The sequence below is a fragment of the Aotus nancymaae genome, unplaced genomic scaffold (genome assembly GCF_030222135.1).
Source record: "Aotus nancymaae isolate 86718 unplaced genomic scaffold, 86718_ANA_hifiasm-v0.15.2.pri h1tg000076l, whole genome shotgun sequence".
NCBI classification, from domain to species: domain Eukaryota; kingdom Metazoa; phylum Chordata; class Mammalia; order Primates; family Aotidae; genus Aotus; species Aotus nancymaae.
The window spans coordinates 24773452-24792653 of record NW_026988491.1 but is presented as its reverse complement, the minus strand read 5'-3'; the positions used below and the strand labels follow the sequence as shown (position 1 = coordinate 24792653).

Below are 19202 nucleotides of genomic sequence, written 5' to 3'. Positions count from 1 at the left end.
CCCCTTCCCTGTCCGGGGGCTCGGACACACCCCCTTCCCTCTCCGGAGGCTCGGACACACCCCCTTCCCTCTCCGGGGCCTCGGACACACCCCCTTCCCTCTCCGGGGGCTCGGACACACCCCCTTCCCTCTCCTGGGGGCTCAGACACACCCCCTTCCCTCTCCGGGGGCTGGGACACACCCCCTTCCCTCTCCGGGGGCTCGGACACACCTCCTTCCCTCTCTGGGGGCTCGGACACACCCCCTCCCCTCGTGGGGACCTCGGACACGCCCCCTTCCCTCTCCGGGGGCTCGGACACACCTCCTTCCCTCTCCGGGGGCTCGGACACACCCCTTCCCCTCGCGGGGACCTCGGACACGCCCCCTTCCCTCTCAGGGGGCTCGGACACGCCACCTTCCCTCTCCGGGGGCTCGGACACACCCCCTCCCCTCGCGGGGACATCGGACACGCCCCCTTCCCTCTCCGGGGGCTCGGACACACCCTCTCCCCTCGCGGGGACCTCGGACACGCCCCCTTACCTCTCCGGGGGCTCAGAGACACCCCCTTCCCTCTCCGGGGGCTCGGACACACCCCTTCCCTCTCCGGGGGCTCGGACACACCCCCTTCCCTCGTGAAAGTTTCAGTGAAAGTTTCAGGTGAAAGTTTCAGTGAGAGGAGACTGTGAAACTGCACTCCAGACTGGGTGACAGAGCAAGACTCCATTTCAAAAAAATAAACTATAATTATTTTTTCATTTGGTTTCATCTGATACTAGTTTGATACAAGAGCCACTTCTAAATGAACGCTATTTCTTAGCGATTGCATTAGCTCAAAGCGCAGTCCCAAAGCAGAAGCAGTAGCACCTGGAACATGTTACAAATGTAAATTACAAAGTGCCACCCAGACTGCCTGAATCAGAAACTCAGGACTGGGTCAGCCCTGGGATTTTATTGTTGTTGTTTAGTTTGGTTTGGTTTGAGACAGAATCTCGTTCTGTCGCCCAGGCTGGAGTTCAGTGGTGCGATCTTGGCTCACTCAATTTCTGCCTTCTGGGTTCAAGTGATTCTCTTGCCTCAGGCTCCCAAGTAGCTGGGTTTACAGGTGCATGCCACCACGCCCAGCTAATTTTTGTATGTTTAGTAGAGATGGGGCTTCACCATGTTGGTCAGGCTGGTCTTGAACTCCTGATGACCTCAAACAATCCACCCGCCTTGGCCTCCCAAAATGCTGGAATTACAGGCATGAGCCACTGCGCCTGGCCAGCCCTGTTTTAATAAGCACTTTAATACAAGCTGGAGTTTAAGAACTACGGAGCTATTGCAGTACTTTAGGGCTGTCAAGTTAAATACAGACTACTCAGTTAAACACTGAATAATTTTTTAGTATAATTGGAACCCAAATACTGTCTGAGATATGCTTATACTTTAAAAATTCAGAGTTTAGCTGAAATTTAAATGTAAGTGGGCACACTATATTTTTGTTTGCTAACTATGGTAGTGCTATTTAAATCTTTCTCATGTAGTTTTTAATTTTGGACTTATAAGAACATAAGATTAATGCATCCTTTTTTAGGTTAACTGCTTTTTTTCTTTTTTCTTTTTTATTGAGATGGAGTCTCGCTGTGTCACCTAGGCTGGAGTGTGCAGTGGCACAATCTCAGGACACTACAACCTCCACCTCCCAAGTTCAAGCGATTCTCCTGCCTCAGCCTCTGGAGGATTACAGGCATAGCTGGGATTACAGGCATGCACCACCATGCCTGGCTAATTTTTTGTATTTTCAGTAAAGACAGTGTTTCACCAGGTTAGTCAGGCTAGTCTCGAACTCCTGACCTCTAATGATCCATCCATCTTGGCCTCCCAAAGTACTAGAATTACAGGCATGAGCCACCATGTCTGGCCTGCATTTTTCTTTATATGAGTAATTTGATAAAGAAAATCTGGCCAGGTGTGGTGGCTCATGCCTGTAATTCTAGCACTTTGGGAGGCTGAGGTGGGCGGATCACCTGAGGTCAGGAGTTCAAGAACAGCCTAACCAATATGGTGAAACCCCGTCTTTTTTTTTTTTTTTTTTTGTATTTTTTTTAGTAGAGACGGGGTTTCACCATGTTGACCAGGATGGTCTCGATCTCTTGACCTCATGATCCACCCGCCACAACCTTCCAAAGTGCTGGGATTATAGGCGTAAGCCACCGCGCCCAGCCAAAACCCCGTCTTTAAAAAAAAAGAAAGTCTGAAAAAGATGATAAAGTTAATTAAAAAAAAAGAAACACTATTCACTGAAAAAGCAGTATGAGCCAGGTGCAGTGGCTCATGTCTATAATCTCAGCACTTTGGGAAGCCGGCCAGGTGGATAGCTTGAGGTCAGGAATTCGAGACAGCCTGACCAACATGATGAAACCCTATCTCTACTAAAAATACACAAATTAGCTGGGCATAGTGGCAGGCACCTGTAATCCTATCTACTTGGGAGGCTGAGGCAGGAGACTGGCTTGGACCCGACAGGCAGAGGTTGCAGTGAGCCAAGATCTCATGACTATACTCCAGCCTGGGCAACACAGGAGTCTCGAACTACTGACCTCAGGTGATCCACCCACCTTGGCCTCCCAGAGTGCTGGAATTACAGGCTTGAGCCACTGTGCCCAGCCAGGACATACTTTTGTTTCTTTCTTTGTCTTTCTTTCTTTTTTTTTTTTAAGACAGGGTTTCACCATGTTGGCCAGGCTGGTCTTGAACTCCTGACCTCAGGTGATCCGCCTGCCTCAGTCTCCCAAAGAGCTGAGATTACATGCTTGAGCCACCACGCCCGGCCCATACTTTTGTTTCTTGAAATACCCACTCTTGGAACAGTCTTTCCTACCCACTTGCTAGGCCAACAGAGTGAAGGAGGAGCCAGAGTGTTTATATTTGACCCCAACACCTCTGAAGTTTCTTCATTGGAGCCTAAATAAAGGTGTAAACAAAAATCATGGGCGTCTCCTTTTTTTTTAATTTTTCTATTGCATTTTAGGTTTTGGGGTACATGTGAAGAACATGCAAGATTGTTGCATAGGTACACACATGGCTGTGTGATTTGCTGCCTTCCTCCCCTTCACCTATATCTGGCATTTCTTCCCATGCTATCTCTCCCCCAACTCCCCACCCCCCACTGTCCCTCCCCTATTTCCCCCCAACAGATCCCAGTGTGTGATGCTCCCCTCCCTATGTCCATGTGTTTTTATTGTTCAACACCCGCCTATGAGTGAGAACATGCGGTGTTTGATTTTCTGTTCTTGTGTCAGTTTGCTGAGAATGATGGTTCCTTTTTTCTTTTTATTTTTTTTAAAGACGGGGTTTCATCTTGTTGGTCAGACTGGTCCTGAACTCCCGAGCTCAGGTGATCCGCCCACCTTGGCCTCCAAAGTGCTTGGATTACAGGCATGAGCCACCACGCCTGGCCAACGGTTCCATTTTTCTACTGGTTATAGGGCCGTCACAGAATCCTGAGAAGGAAGAATGTCTTCTACATGTGACTCAGGTGGTTTTGATTAAATAAGAGTAAAACATCTAAACTCTTTATTGTTTTCTGCTCCTATAACAAAATACACACATTGGGTGATTTATAAAGAATAGAAGTTTAAGGCTGGGCATGGTGGCTCACTCCTGTAATCCCAGCACTTTGGGAGGTCGAGGTGGGCAGATCACCTGAGGTCAGGAGTTCGAGACCAGCCTGGCCAACATGGTGAAACCCCATCTCTAGTAAAAATACAAAAATTAGCTGAACATGGTGGTGGAAAGCTGTAATTCCAGCTACTTGGGAGACTGAGGCAGGAGAATTGCTTGAACTCAAAAGGCAGAGGTTGCAGTGAGCTGAGATCCTGCCATCACAGTCCAGCCTGGGTGACAAGATCAAGACTCTCCTGAAAAAAAGAAAAAAGAAAACATTTGGGCTGGGCTGGGTGCAGTGTCTCACGCCTGTAATCCCCACATTTTAAGCAGCCAAGGTGAGAGGATCACTTGGACCCAGAAGTTTGAGACCAGCCTGAAAAACATAGTAAGACCCGTCTCTATTAATTTACTTTATTATTCATTTATTTTTGAGACAGAGTCTCTCTCTGTTGTCCAGGCTGAAGTGCAGTGGCATGATCTCGGGTCATTGCAACCTTCGACTTCCCAGTTCAAGCGATTCTACTGTCTCAGCCTCCTGAGTAGCTGAGATTACAGGTGAGGGCCACCACCCCCAGCTAATTTTTGTATTTTAGTAGAGATACGGTTTCACCAAGTTGGTCAGGCTGGTCTCAAACTACTAACCTCATGATCCACTTGCCTCGACCTCCCAAAGTGTTGGGATTACAGGCGTGAGCCACCGCACCAGGCCCTCTAATAATCTAAACATTTTAAATAAATATAGGAAAACATTTGTTAGGTATATAGTAGCTAACAGAAAGGTATCTGAACATAAAATTAAGAAATACCATATTAAATCCAGAAGTACATTAAAAAACACATAAAAAAGCAGCAAAGTGGCCGGGCCCTCCTGGGTGGGGCGACTGGGTCTGGGATGGGTTTCCTCCTCATCAACAAGATCCCGGAGGAGTACCCAGACAGGATCATGAACATATTCAGTGTGATGCCCTCACCCAAGGTGTCAGACACGGTGGTGGAGCCCTACAATGCCACCCTCTCCATCCACCATCTCGTAGGAAACACAGACGAGACCTACTGCATGGATAATGAGGCTCTCTATGACATCTGCTTCAGAACCCTAAGCCTGCTACACCCACCTGCGGTGACCTGAACCACCTGGTGTCTACCACCATGAGTGGGGTCACCACCTGTCTGTGCTTCCCAGGACAGCTCAGTGCTGACTTCGGGAAGTTGGCTGTGAACATGGTCCCGTTCCCACACCGACACTGCCTCACTCCCAGCTTTGCCACCCTGATGAGTCAGGGAAGCCAGCAGTCCCGGACCCTGACAGTGCCCAAGCTTACCCAGCAGATGTTGGATGCCAACAACATGATGATGGCCTGAGACTCCTGCCATGGCCGCTAACTGATGGCGGCTGCAGTGATCAGAGGCCACATGTCCATGAAGGAGGTGGACGAGCAAATGCTTAATGTCCAAAACAAGAACAGCAGCTACTTTGTTGAGTGGATCCCCAACAACAAGAAAACAGCTGTCTGTGACATCCCGCCCCAAGGGCTAAAAATGTCCACCTTTATTGGCAACAGCAGGGCCATCCAGGAGCTGTTCTAGTGCATCTCGGAGCAGTTCACAGCCATGTTTCCACACAAGACCTTCCTGCACTGCTACACGAGCAAGGGTCTGGATGAGATGGAGTTTACCCAGGCCAAGAGCAACATGAATTACCTGGTGTTCAAATACCATCAGTACCAGGACACCATGGCCAAGGAGGAGGGCGAGTTCGAGGAGGAGGTGGCCTAGAGCCTGCAGTCACCGGGGAAAGCAGGGAGCGGTGTGAACTCATTATTCACTCCCAGCCTGTCCTCTGGCCTGTGCCTCTGTGTGTGCACTTGGTTTTCCCTGTCCACGTCCCCTGCTGTACACACACCATTACTGAAGCATTTTTATAGTGAAAAAAATTGTTTTGGTTTATTTCCATGTGATCTTTTTTGCCCGATATACATTTTGTCTTCTATAAAATACCTGTGCCCCTACTGAATAATTCCGTGTGTGGCTGCAGATGTGTATGTATGTCATGAAGAATAATTATCTACAGATCACACATATAGATCTCAGATTTCACTGTGTGTGCGTTCCTATAATCTCTTCATCCTGTAAGAATCTGAATTTTAGTCTTGGAGACAGAGGCTATCCCTTATCTTTTGAAACAGAGATAGGAAATCCCGGGGCCTGAGCTGTTACACCCTAAGGTTAGTAAACTTCAATGAACATCTTATGCTGATCTTCTGAGTGGGAATGTTCCCATGTAACCAGCGTGAGGGAGGAGGTTCTCCCTTTTAGCAGCTATTTGGCAAGATGCTTTCCTCATGGGCTTGGTCTCCTTGTCCTCACCATGAACTCATAACCACATCAGTCCCAGCTCACTTCTGAGAAAGCTGGGGCTCTGAGCCCCACTGAGAATTGGTGTCTGGGATCAGGCAGCAGGGACACAGCGAAGGGGGAGGATTTTACATGCCAAGGTTGGGAGAGGCAAAGCTGGGAGTCGCAGGGGGAGAGCGAGGTTGCTGGGGATAAGATGATGCCAGAACAGCTCAGGATTGGCTTTGAGTTTCCCGCCAAAGTCAACCTGATTCTGAAGACCAAGGCGCAGCTCCAATACACCAGACCCATCCTCACTGTTAGTCTCCTGGCACCATAAAAAGTAGGGGAGACAGGGCCCCCTGACAGAACCAAGTTAAATTTCCCAGAGCTCTAGGCATTCATTCACCCTGATCCAGAGCCTTCACACACCCAGGGAAAGAATCATTCCTACAGATAATGGACTAAGGGCAGTAAGGCAATGAGGAAGTGCTGGGGGCATAATTCCCTGTGCACACCCGGCTATCTGAGCTCTCCCGTGGTGGCTCTATGGGGCCCTCACGCAGCCTCCATGCTCCTGCTCACACTGCTTGCCCAGCCAGGAGCCTTCCAGCTCCACCTGAGTTACACAAACTCCCAAGTGAAAACAACCCACTCCAGCCTTTTCCGCAGCCTCCTGCTTGTTCCCAGGAGATCCGGTCTCTTTCTTTTGCACCCTGGGTCCCTTCACTTGTGCTTCCACTGCGGGTGGGTGGTCACAAGCTCTGTGCCCTTTAGTGTGGATCTCTCTGCTGGAGGACACAGGATGCCCTGCAAGTCAGGGACAGGTCTCATCCCTCACAGAGATGGCCATGTGGCCCAGGTTCGATGCACACCTGCAGAACTGCTATTTCTGGCTTCTATACACAATCTCTGGCTGGGCTGGTGGCTCAAGCCTGTAATCTCAGCACTTTGGAAGGCCTAAGTTGGCAGATGGCATGAGTCCAGGAGTTTGAGACCAGCCTGGGCAACATGGTGAAACACAAACTCTACAAAAAAAAAAGAGAGAGAGAGAGAGAGAGAGAGAAGGCATGGTGGCTCACACCTGTAATCCCAGCAGTTTGGGAGGCTGAGGTGGTTGGATCACCTGAGGTCAGGAGTTCAAGAACAGCCTGGCCAATATGGTGAAACCCTGTCTCTACTAAAAATAGAAAAATTAGCCAGGTGTGATGGTATGCACCTGTAGTCTCAGCTACTCAGGAGGCTGAGGCAGAAGAATCACTTGAACCTGGGAGGTAGAGATTGCAGTGAGCTGAGATCTAAGATCCCACCACTGCACTCCAGCCTGGGTGACAAAGCAAGACTCCATCTCAAAAAAAAAAAAAAAAAAGGCTGGGCACTGTGGCTCATGCGTGTAATCCGAGCACGTTCAGAGGCCAAGGTGGGCAGATCATGAGATCAATAGATCAAGACTCTCCTGGCCAACACGGTGAAACGCTGTCGCTACTAAAAATACAAAAAATTAGTTGGGCATGGTGACATGCACCTGTGGTCCCAGCTACTTGGGAGGCAGAGGCAGGAGAATTGCTTGAACCTAAGAGGCAGAGGTTGCAGTCAACCAAGATGGTGCCACTGCACTACAGCCTGGCAACAGAGTGAGACTCCATCTCAAAAAAATTTTTTTAAATAGAAAGGAGCCAAACATGGTGGTGCATGACTGCAGTCCCAGCTGATCCTCTGGAGGCTAAGGTGGGAGGATCACCTGAACCCTGGAGATGGAGGTTGCACTGAGCCAGGATTGCACCACTGCACTCCAGCCTGAGTGACACAGTGAGACTCTGTCCCCACAAAAAATAAAAAATCTGTCTTTATCTACAAGAGATACCTGCTGCCAAACTCATGACAAGGAAATAATGCAACCGACTGTGTACTCTCAGAAACTTGAGAGAAGTGAGCAGGATCTCAGCCGGTGTTACCTTTGTACTGCAAAGCCGTGCAGTACCATCTGTGACATTTCTTTCTATTCACTCAAAAAAGAAGAGATGAATTTTTTTAAAAAATTACTTTATACCGTTCGAATGAACACATCAAGTGGTGCCTTTAGAGGTGCTGCTCAAGGTCTCAGAGGCCACATGACTAGAGGAGAGGGTGAAGTCTGAGAGGACACTCAGGTGAAGGTTGAGTGTCAGTTGAGACAGCAGGTCAGCTGGCAGAGGTGTCAGAAGACACTCGGGTGGAGTTGTGTACGGACTCAGAAAATCATTGGCTAAAGGTGGTAGAGGTAATAAAAGACACTCATGTGCAGGCGTCTGTGGTCTTGAAAACATCATCTGTAGAAGCTGGCAGGGGTGTCAGAAGACACTCGGGTGGAGTAGCATATACACTCAGAAAATCATTCGCTAAAGGTGGTAGAGGTAATAGAAGACACTCATGTGCAGGTGTCTGTGGTCTCGAAAACTCATTATCTGTAGAACGTGGCAGGGGTGTCAGAAGACACTCGGGTGGAGTTGCAGATAGACTCAGAAAATCATCCGCTAATGGTGGTAGAGGTAATAGAAGACACTCATGTGTAAGTATCTGTGGTCTCAAAAACTCATCATCAGTAGAAGCTGGCAGAGGTGTCAGAAGACACTCGGGTGGAGTTGCGTATAGAGTCAGAAAATCATTCGCTAAAGGTGGTAGAGGTAACAAAAGACAGTCATGTGCAGGCATCTGTGGTCTGGAAAATTCATCATCTGTAGAAGCTGGCACAGGCGTATAAAGACACTCGGGTGGAGTGCGTATAAAATCTGACAATCATCGGTTAAAGGTATTAGAAGTAATACAAGACACTCATGTGTAGGTGTCTGTGGTCTCGAAAACTCATCATCTGTAGAAGCTGGCAGAGGTGTCGGAAGACACTCGAGTGGAGTTGCGTATGGACTCAGAAAATCATTGGCTAATGGTGGTAGAGGTAACAGACACTCATGTGCAGGCGTCTGTGGTCTTGAAAACTCGTCATCTGTAGAAGCTGGCAGAGGTGTCAGACACTCGGGTTGAGTTGCGTATGGTCTCACAGAATCATCGGTTAAAGGTGTTAGAGGTAATACAAGACACTCATGTGTAGGTGTCTGTGGTCTTGAAAACTCATCATCTGAAGAAGGTGGCAGAGGTATCAGAAGACACTCGAGTGGAGTTGCGCATGGAATCAGAAAATCACTGGCTAAAGGTGGTAGAGGTAATAGAAGACACTCATGTGCAGGTGTCTGTGGTCTCGAAAACTCATCATCTGTAGAAGCTGGCAGGGGTGTCAGAAGACACTCGGGTGGAATTGCGTATAGACTCAGAAAATCATTGGCTAAAGGTGGAAGAGGTAATAGAAGACACTCATGTGCAGGTGTCTGTGATCTTGAAAACTCATCATCTGTAGAAGCTGGCAGAGGTGTCAGAAGACACTCGGGTGGATTTGCGTATAGACTCAGAAAATCATTCGCTGAAGGTGGTAGAGGCAATAGAAGACACTCATGTGTAAGTGTCTGTGGTCTCGAAAACTCATCATCTGTAGAAACTGGCAGGGGTCTCAGAAGACACTCGGGTGGAGTTGTGTATAGACTCAGAAAATCATTCGCTAAAGGTGGTAGAGGTAATAGAAGACATTCATGTGCAGGTGTCTGTGATCTTGAAAACTCATCATCTGTAGAAGCTGGCAGGGGTGTCAGAAGACACTCGGGTGGAGTTGCATATAGACTCAGAAAATCATTCGCTAAAGGTGGTAGAGGCAATAGACACTCATGTTCAGGCGTCTGTGGTCTTGAAAACTCATCATCTGTAGAAGCTGGCAGGGGTGTCAGAAGACACTCGGGTGGAGTTGCATATAGACTCAGAAAATCATTCGCTAAAGGTGGTAGAGGCAATAGACACTCATGTTCAGGCGTCTGTGGTCTTGAAAACTCATCATCTGTAGAAGCTGGCAGGGGTGTCAGCAGACACTCGGGTGGAATTGCGTATAGACTCAGAAAATCATTGGCTAAAGGTGGTAGTGGTAATAGACACTCATGTTCAGGCGTCTGTGGTCTTGAAAACTCATCATCTGTAGAAGCTGGCAGGGGTGTCAGAAGACACTCGGGTGGAATTGCGTATAGACTCAGAAAATCATTGGCTAAAGGTGGTAGAGGTAATAGAAGACACTCATGTGCAGGTGTCTGTGGTCTTGAAAACTCATCATCTGTAGAAGCTGGCAGGGGTGTCAGAAGACACTCGGGCGGAGTTGCATATAGACTCAGAAAATCATTCGCTAAAGGTGGTAGAGGTAATAGAAGACACTCATGTGCAGGTGTCTGTGGTCTTGAAAACTCATCATCTGTAGAAGCTGGCAGGGGTGTCAGAAGACACTCGGGCGGAGTTGCATATAGACTCAGAAAATCATTCGCTAAAGGTGGTAGAGGTAATAGGAGACACTCATGTGCAGGTGTCTGTGGTCTTGAAAACTCATCATCTGTAGAAGCTGGCAGGGGTGTCAGAAGACACTCGGGTGGAATTGCGTATAGACTCAGAAAATCATTGGCTAAAGGTGGTAGTGGTAATAGACACTCATGTGCAGGCGTCTGTGGTCTTGAAAACTCATCATCTGTAGAAGCTGGCAGGGGTGTCAGAAGACACTCGGGTGGAATTGCGTATAGACTCAGAAAATCATTGGCTAAAGGTGGTAGAGGTAATAGAAGACACTCATGTGCAGGTGTCTGTGGTCTTGAAAACTCATCATCTGTAGAAGCTGGCAGGGGTGTCAGAAGACACTCGGGCGGAGTTGCATATAGACTCAGAAAATCATTCGCTAAAGGTGGTAGAGGTAATAGAAGACACTCATGTGCAGGCGTCTGTGGTCTTGAAAACTCATCATCTGTAGAAGCTGGCAGGGGTGTCAGAAGACACTCGGGCGGAGTTGCATATAGCCTCAGAAAATCATTCGCTAAAGGTGGTAGAGGTAATAGAAGACACTCATGTGCAGGTGTCTGTGGTCTTGAAAACTCATCATCTGTAGAAGCTGGCAGGGGTGCCAGAAGACATTCGGGTGGAGTTGTGTACAGACTCAGAAAATCATTGGCTAATGGTGGTAGAGGTGCCAGAAGACTTTTGTGTGTAGGTGTCTGTAGTCCCAGGTGACACCCAGACGGAGGATGTGGCCGGCAAGCCATCAGTGGTCTTGAAGCGTCAGCCATGAGGTAGGGCGAGTAGAGCAATCCTGAGCAATGATGTTGCTGTGCTGCAGCCAAATTAACCTGTAGGCAGAAGGAAGAATTATTTTGAAATGTATGAATCTGACAGACAGAACCACCACCGCCAACACAGGCTGCACCTTATGTTGCTGCTGATAGTTTTTTGCACCTTTCTGTCCTCCAGGTTTCAAAACAGCAGCATCAGTGTCATGAAGTCACCCTTCCACTAAGTACCACTGACAGCTGGGGAGTGAAGAAGAGTCATTGGGACAAACTGTTTTCTCCACATGCCACTGCGTCTGTCTGCAAATGTAGGCAGGCTGGGGGCCTGCCCCAGGGAAGACAGAGTCATAGCACAGTAAGGAAGAAGCATCTTTCAGACACAGGAGTGTCTCTGTCCATCCTCATTCCTCCCTCATCGCCATCACCAGAGCATGTTCTTTGCGTCAGATAAACAGCGAGTAAGAGAGGTATGAAAAGCCCATTGTCCACACATGTGTTACAGCTTCTTTTTGCAGAATGTTCTCCAGGCCTTTTATGTTCCGTCTCTGATTCTCAAAACTCTGCAAGTCAGTGTGACCACCCTGCTCCAAATCTTAAGAAAACAGAGGCTCCCCAAGGAAGAAGAACATGTGCCCAGGGTCACAGAGCTTGCAGGAGGCAGAGTGGAAGTCTATTCCAGCTCTGCCTGCAGGACCCTCTCATTTTCCCTCTGATTCCCTTCTTGACAAAGGCTCTTCTTCACTCTGGGGGTGCCCTCCATGAGCACAGATGGCTCTGGGAAATGTGTAAGCAGGGAAACTGGGAGAGGGTTTTCTGACAGAAGAATCTGACATACAGAAGTCAGTTAGGCATGGCTAGAGTATTTCTTTTAACTCCCAGGTAATACAAATTTTAAGTGCATTATGACATAAATAATACTTTTGTCCAGGGAATAATGAGGTGGGACTTCTGAAAAAAGCAAGTTTTAGAAATGTGTTTAATTTCAAGTGTACAGTTCCCATCATGTGTAATCATAGGACTCGGCAGCTGTTGAAGGTACAGAGGCCAGACGAGAACCAGCACAGCTGAGCATCATTTAAGGCATTAGTTGGGAATTGTCACTGTGGGTAATAGGTTACATTCACTTTCACTAACTCACAATAGAGGCATTTTTTTATTACAAATATGGAGACTCTGACACTTAGAATGTTAGATCAGGGCACCGCCACATGGGGGTGAAGGCGTTTTTGCACAACACAGTTACCAACAGGAATGGGAGTGTGATGAACTATGAAATTGACCTTGACGAAGAGCATTCAAAATTGCACAAAGCACATATTAATGTTGGATTAATGAGTTTTCACTTTCATCACTTCTGGGAATACAGCAGATATTTGAAATGTTGATCACCTACCTTGTAGAAAAAAACAAACAAAATCACAGCAAAATAAAAGAAAACCCCACATAATTCAGAAATAGACCCCACAACACCTTGAGTAACAGATCAGTCAGCGTTCACTGGGCCATGAGACCCATGAAAGTGGAAGTCAGTGGAATTCCTGTTATTTCCAGAAACAGAACAGTAAAAGCCCTTCAGCCCTCAGTCCCTAAGCATTTATGGCTTCTGGAGGTGCCACTCAAGATGACTAACTGGGAATGAAGAAGCCAGAAAGCTTATGGGAAAAATTTTGCTTCTGAAAAAGTCCAGACAGAAAAGGTATCACAGAACCTACAGAGCAGAGGCCAGGCCAGGAGAGGATGATGGAGGAAAAGACTACAGTGTCCTGATACAGGCACAGTGAAAATGACCCCAGCATTTACCTTTGTCTTCTCTGTGTTTTCACTTGGGACGCAGCTGCTGTTCCTCACGGGAACCGAATGAGGTCCTGCATCTGCTAAGGGCAAGAGAAGGGAATGGGGCTAAATCTCACTCGCATGTTCTGTGCAGAATAAGAAACCCTCCACGCCTTCTGCTGCCATCTCACCCTCTTTGCCACACTCAGGTCCCTTACCAGAGGCACAGGGTTAATTGACCAGATGCATCAGAGGACCCTGGAGCCCTCTGGGCCTGAGCCTTGAGGAAGATACTGCAGAGTCCTGGTCCAGGGGTTTTCTTAACTCTCAACAGGCTGTGGACAAGTCGGGCTCTAACCAGTTGGAAATGAGCTTTAAATCAGGGTTCCCAGTACACATCAAAGGAAATCACCCATCATGTGAGCACAGACTCCAAATTAAAATAGAAACAGCCATGGATGGGAAGAACATCTATAGGGCCAGGACAGGAGCAGCACTGCTCCTTTTCTTCAAGCTGTAGGGGCATTTAAAATCCTGCAGATTCATAGTGAATCTAACCTCCATATCTCACCAGGCATTGTCAATATTTATGAACAGAAATGAACATAAAGAGACTAACGGTCATGAGAAAAGGTAAGCGCTACAGAAATTAAATGGGGGCCGGATGCGGTGGCTCACACTTGTAATCCGAGAACTTTGGAAGGCGGAGGTGGGCAGATCACTTGAGGTCAAGAGTTAGAGACAAGCCTGACCAACATGGTGAAACTCTGTCTCTACTAAAAATACAAAAAGAAAAAATTTGCCAGGCATGGTGGCAGGCACATGTAATCCCAGCCACTTGGGAGGCTGAGGCAGAAGAACTGCTTGAACTCAGGAGGTGGAGGTTGCAGTGAGCAAAAATTGTGCCACTGCACTTCAGCCTCAGTGACTGAGCAAGGTTTTCAAAACGAAAAGGAAAGAAAAGAAAAAAAGAAAGAAAGAAATCAACTGGAAAGTTTTAGGGTCACACTTCAAATGTTAGAGTAAGATTACATAGAAATTTAGCTTCCTAAAGGAGTTATATAGTTCACAATAAACAATTTAAATAAGCAAAAGGAATGAAGGAAGTTCCAAAAAGTACAAATAAATGCTTCTTTTCTTAAAGCAGATCTCATGTACTGTTTTATTGATCCATGAAGACATCACCTGAAAATCTCTGCTCTCATCAGCACTTACAGCTCCCATTCTAAAATGTTATCGTTGTTACTTTTCTCAAATGAAAGAAAAACAAAGCCTTCACACTGACTCAAGGTGGGAAGGGGAGCTGGCCCATTTGCCTTGTAGGCTCGTCTTCACAGTTAAAACTAACCAAGGCATCAGTGGGGGGCAAAGTCCACAGTCAGTGGAGGGGTCTCAGCTCAATCATTCACACAGGACTAGCCAAGAGCCATTCAGCCAGGGCACTTGAGAAAATTGGGGTCCTGTCCCCCAGCAGGACAACTGTTCTCTTCATAAGTGCTAGGAACTGTTTCCAGGAGACATGACAATTACCCCACCTGAGCCCTCACCCCCAAAAGGAGAAGCAGGGTATGTGGACTGTGCAGCAGAAACTAAGCGGCTGCCTTCACGGGAGCTCCTACCTCGCCAGAAAGCGTTCTTCAGGCACAGGTGTTTCTGGGCTGGCCCCTCACTCATGTGTCTCCCTGGCACTCTCCTCATTCTCCTCATTTCCCATCTAGAAGACAGAGAAAGAACTGACTTGAAAAAGAATTAAAACACCACGTTCTTTACTAGACACTTGAAGCTTCATCTTAAAACAAAAACATCCTTAAAAATGACCATAACAACTGAGCGCGGTGGCGCAAGCCTGCAATCCCAGCACTTTGGGAGGCTGAGGTGGCCAGATCACCTGAGGTCGGGAGTTTGAGACCAGCCTGACCAACAAGGAGAAATTGTCTCTACTAAAAATACAAAAAAGTCAGGTGTAGTGGCACATGCTTTTAATTCCATCTACTTGGGAGCCTGACACAGAGAATTGCTTGAACCCGGGAGGTGGAGGTTGCAGTGTGCTGAGATTTCACCACTGCACTCCAGCCTGAGTGACGGAGACTCCGGCTCAAAAAGAAAAAAAATCCATCACAATGACCTACCTGTGCTGCTTGTAGGAAGCCTTGCTCTCTGCCGTCTCCCCCTCCGAGGCTTGAGCACAGAACTGTGGGGAGAAAAATACATCCATGTCCTCACCTGGCAGACTATGCCCAAAAGCAAGGAAAACAAAGAAACAAAACTTACCCAGTTGTCAAGAGCCTTTCTTGCAGAAGAGGTGACCTGAAAAAGCCACCACACCCAGCCTGAAAGAACATCTTTCAAGTTCTTTATAGAATTTGATTTTTCTGATTTTAACTCACAGGTAATTTAGTTAAAATCAGAAGTGGTACATCAAAAAACATCCCCTCCCCAGGCATGGTGGCTCACGCTTGTAATCCCAGCACTTTGAGAGGCTGAGGTGGGTGGATCACTTGAGATTGGGAGTTTGAGACCAGCCTGGCAAACATGGTGAAACCCCAACTCTACTAATACAAAAATTAGCTGGGTGTGGTGGTGACCGCCTGTCATTCCAGCTGCTCATTGGGAGCTGAGGCAGGAGAATCACTTAAACTCATGAGGTAGAGGTTGCAGTGAGCTGAGATCACACCATTATACTCCAGGCTGGGTGACAGAGCCAGACTGTCAAAAAAAAAAAAAAAAAAAAAAGAGAAAACTTCCCCCCACTTGTATTGACAATTCTCTGCTCAGGACTAAGTAGGGTAGAGACTGTTAAATGCGGCAGGGTGTGGTGGCTCACACCTGTAATCCCAGCGCTTTGGGAGGCCGAGGCAGGTGGATCACCTGAGTTCAGAGTTCAAGACCAGCCTGACAAAAATGGTGAAATCCTGTCTCTACCAAAAATACAAAAATTAGCCGGGCATAGTGGTACATGCCTGCAGTTCCAGCTACTTGGGAGGCTGGGGCAGGAGTCTCACTGGGACCTAGGAGGCAGAGGTTGCAGTGAGCTGAGATTGTGCCACCACACTCCAACCTGGGCCAGAGAGTCAGACTCCATTTCAAAAAAAAAAAAAAAAAAAAAGGAGAAAGGCAGTCCCGAATGGCAGGTAATTATCTAGGTTGTAAAAATAAAACGTACTTCCTCTTCCCTTGAATATAAAAAGCATTGTGGGATTAGTGCTTTTTTCTTGGATCGTTATTCAGAAGGAGGTTCAGTCCCCAGACAACCACATTTTTACTGTCATGAAAGGTAAAGTATACTTTACCTTTCTGTGTTAGTATACTCACACAGAAGCAAATTTTTCGGAGGAAAAGGCCAACCATAGAAACTCCCATAAATACAACAGTGAAGAGTATCCACAAAATGCCAGGAACGTCATGCTCAGTGTACAAATCATTAGGTGGAAAACTGATGCCCTGGAATAATAATAGTTGAAATAATGAAAAGGTCAGTGACATTGACAATATTTCAGTAAAAAATAATAATCTTTAGAAACCATCAACCTCCTCCAAGAGGTAACCACACCCCTCAGATATCACCAGGGGATTCCACTGCTTCAAAAAAGATTGGAAGTTACCAGTCTCATGTTTTTTGCATGGCTGGTAGTGTGTTTAGGCATTCTAAATGTACACTGCCTTTTTTTTTTTCTTGACGTAAAGCAGGGATATCCAATTTGTTGACTTCCCTGGGCAATATTAAAAGAAAGAAACTTGTCTTAGGCCACACATAAAATACACTAACCCTAACAATAGCTGATGATCTAAAAAATATCACAAAAAGGCCAGATGCGGTGGCTCATGCCTGTAATCCCAGCACTCTCGGAGAGTGAGGCTAGGGGATCACCTGAGGTCAGGAGTTCCAGACCAGCATGGCCAAAATGGTGAAACCTCATCTCTACCAAAAATACAAAAATTGGTCAGGTATGGTGGCAGATGCCTGCAATACCAGCTACTCAGGAGGCTGAGGCAGAAGAATCGCTTGAACCAAGGGAGGGAGAGGTTGAAGTGAGCCAATATCACGCTATTGTACTCCAGCCTGGGAGACAAGTGGGAGACTTTGTCTCAAAAAAACAAAAACAAAAACAAAAATCACAAAAAAAAATTTTTTTTTTTTTTTTGAGACGTGTCCCACTCAGTCGCCCAGGCTAGAGTGCAGTGGTGCAATCTCAGCTCACTGCAACCTCCGCCACCTGGATTCAAGCCATTCTCCTGCCTCAGCCTCCTGAGTAGCTGGTACTACAGGTACCTGCCACCACGCCTGACTAATTTTTATATTTTTAATAGAGACAGCATTTCACCATGTTGGTCAGGCTGGTCTGGAGCTCCTGACCTCAACTGATCCGCCAGCCTCAGCCTCCCAGTTACAGGCGTGAGCCACCACACCAGGCCTGTCATTTCTTTATATTTAAATAACGTAAGGACTTTAAGACCCTTTCTCCTTTGGGTCAATCAATGATCTGCACCATACACATTTTACAAAACCAAGGACAATACAGTCCTGACTCACATCCTGGTCACGTCACTCCTAGTGACTCCCACATTGCAAACCTCCCAGCAGGTGCAGCCCTCTCCTCTCCATCTGATGGGCCTCTAATCTCCCATCACACTGACTGGACACAGACTCCCTAGAGGCAGCCCCCAAGAGCAGAAGACAGGGATGACACAGAAGTTCCTAAACAGTCATCAAATGACAAAACTCAAATGACATTTCATCTTGTTTTGGTTTTGTTTGAGACAAGAGTGCAGTAGGCATCCAACTAATCATTTTTGGAATCTTTAGTAGAGATGGGTTTGGCTATGATGCCCAGGCTAGACTTGAACTCCTGGACTCAGGTGATCTGCCCACCTTAACCCCCCAAAGTGCTGAAATTACAGGCCTGCACTGTGTAATATGCCAAGTGACACAGCCCAATAACAAGGAAGAAACCCCAAGGGCCCAGCGTCTACTCACATGGGTGGATTGATGGCTGGGAAACCCCAGCAGGAGGAGCCAAAAGAGCGGCCACGGCACCCACATGTCCTGGTCCTCTCAGGGCACCCTGAGAGGGCCAGGACAGAGGTGGGGGTGGCTAAGGGCTGGGGGAGGGAAGGGGATGGGGATGGGGCAGGATCTGAGTTGGGGAGGGGGATGGGAGGGAAGGGGAGGGAGGGGTACAGGGGATGTTGGGCACCTGGAGGAGGGGGAGGAGAAAGGAGTCTAGGAAAGGATCGGGTTGAAACAGTCTTCAAGTGCGAGTGGGAGGTTCAGCTACAAGTCAGGGAGAAAGTCCATCAGGGAAGCCGCAGGACACGTGGAGCAAGAGAGCGGGAGGCTCGGGAGCAATTAAATGGAGACCAGGGCTCTGGCTTCCACCTAATCTTCTCCTGTCTGGGCGCTGCCTAAGCAACCCTCGTGCTTTATACTCCCTCTCCACCAATCCCTGGCCCCGGAATGTGGAACCACACAATGGACATTACATCTGTTCTCCAATGCCCCTCCCCCACCTCAGCCCCCAACTGACTCCCAAGGACAGGTCCTCTCTGGAACCTTCACAGACCTCATTTCTGGTCTTCCCCACCAGCTCCCTGTTCCTGCTTCTGGGTGGCTCCTTCCTTCCTGAGCTTCCAGGGTTTCTCATGGTCAGTCTTGACTGCACAACATAAGAAACAAATGATGGCAGGATGGCAGGAAGAACCTCACACACAAGCAGAGTGGGAGGCTCTACAGGCCCCTCTCAGCCATTCATATTCTAAGCAACAAAACATCACAAGGATGCAGAAGGTCCCAATAGTAAAGCATCTCCATCACATCCATGCAGCCATCATCCATCATCCTGTATCTCGGGAACAAATGTTGGAGCTACACTGGTTTTAAGCATGCAAGGTACATTTACAAAAATTAACCCGACTTATTTTGTTCATCAAGTCAGACAAATCTAATCACACAGCAGGTTTCTGGTCACAGACTTGTGCTAGAAGTCAATGATTAAAAGCTAACCAAAAATTATTATATGCTTAGAAAATCAAAGTGCCCTTACAAGATATCAACAGAAGAAAGAATCCAAAATGAAACAAGACTGCCTTTACACTCATTGAGAAGATCACAACATGGCAATCAAATGCCTCCCTCTGGCCCAGGAATTCTACTTTGTGGCACAAGGTTGTGTGGTCTCAAATCACTCCTAACACACCTAGACATGTTAACATCTGAAATAGGGTGATGGTGTCACTTATCTATATTATCTTACTGCCTATGAAGGTGGACTTTTAATTCTGAACCCTAATGAGGGG

The 19202-nt window shown here is 47.4% G+C and overlaps 1 protein-coding gene and 1 pseudogene across 1 annotated transcript; one reads left to right on the top strand and one right to left on the bottom strand.

Annotated features, from left to right (window-relative positions):
* The first annotated feature begins 4501 nt into the window (after positions 1 to 4501).
* Positions 4502 to 5514, top strand: LOC135271283 (tubulin beta-4B chain-like; annotated as a pseudogene).
* Positions 5515 to 6687: 1173 nt separating this feature from the next.
* Positions 6688 to 18916, bottom strand: LOC135271293 (uncharacterized). The gene is made up of 8 exons (XM_064368317.1): positions 18470 to 18916; positions 16221 to 16349; positions 15180 to 15215; positions 15038 to 15099; positions 14528 to 14622; positions 12936 to 13009; positions 10863 to 11195; positions 6688 to 6771 (listed from the first exon to the last, which is right to left on the bottom strand). Exons 1-8 carry the CDS (start codon positions 18548 to 18550, stop codon positions 6688 to 6690), a joined length of 894 nt encoding a protein of 297 aa, XP_064224387.1. The 5' UTR covers positions 18551 to 18916.
* Between the last annotated feature and the right edge of the window lie 286 nt (positions 18917 to 19202).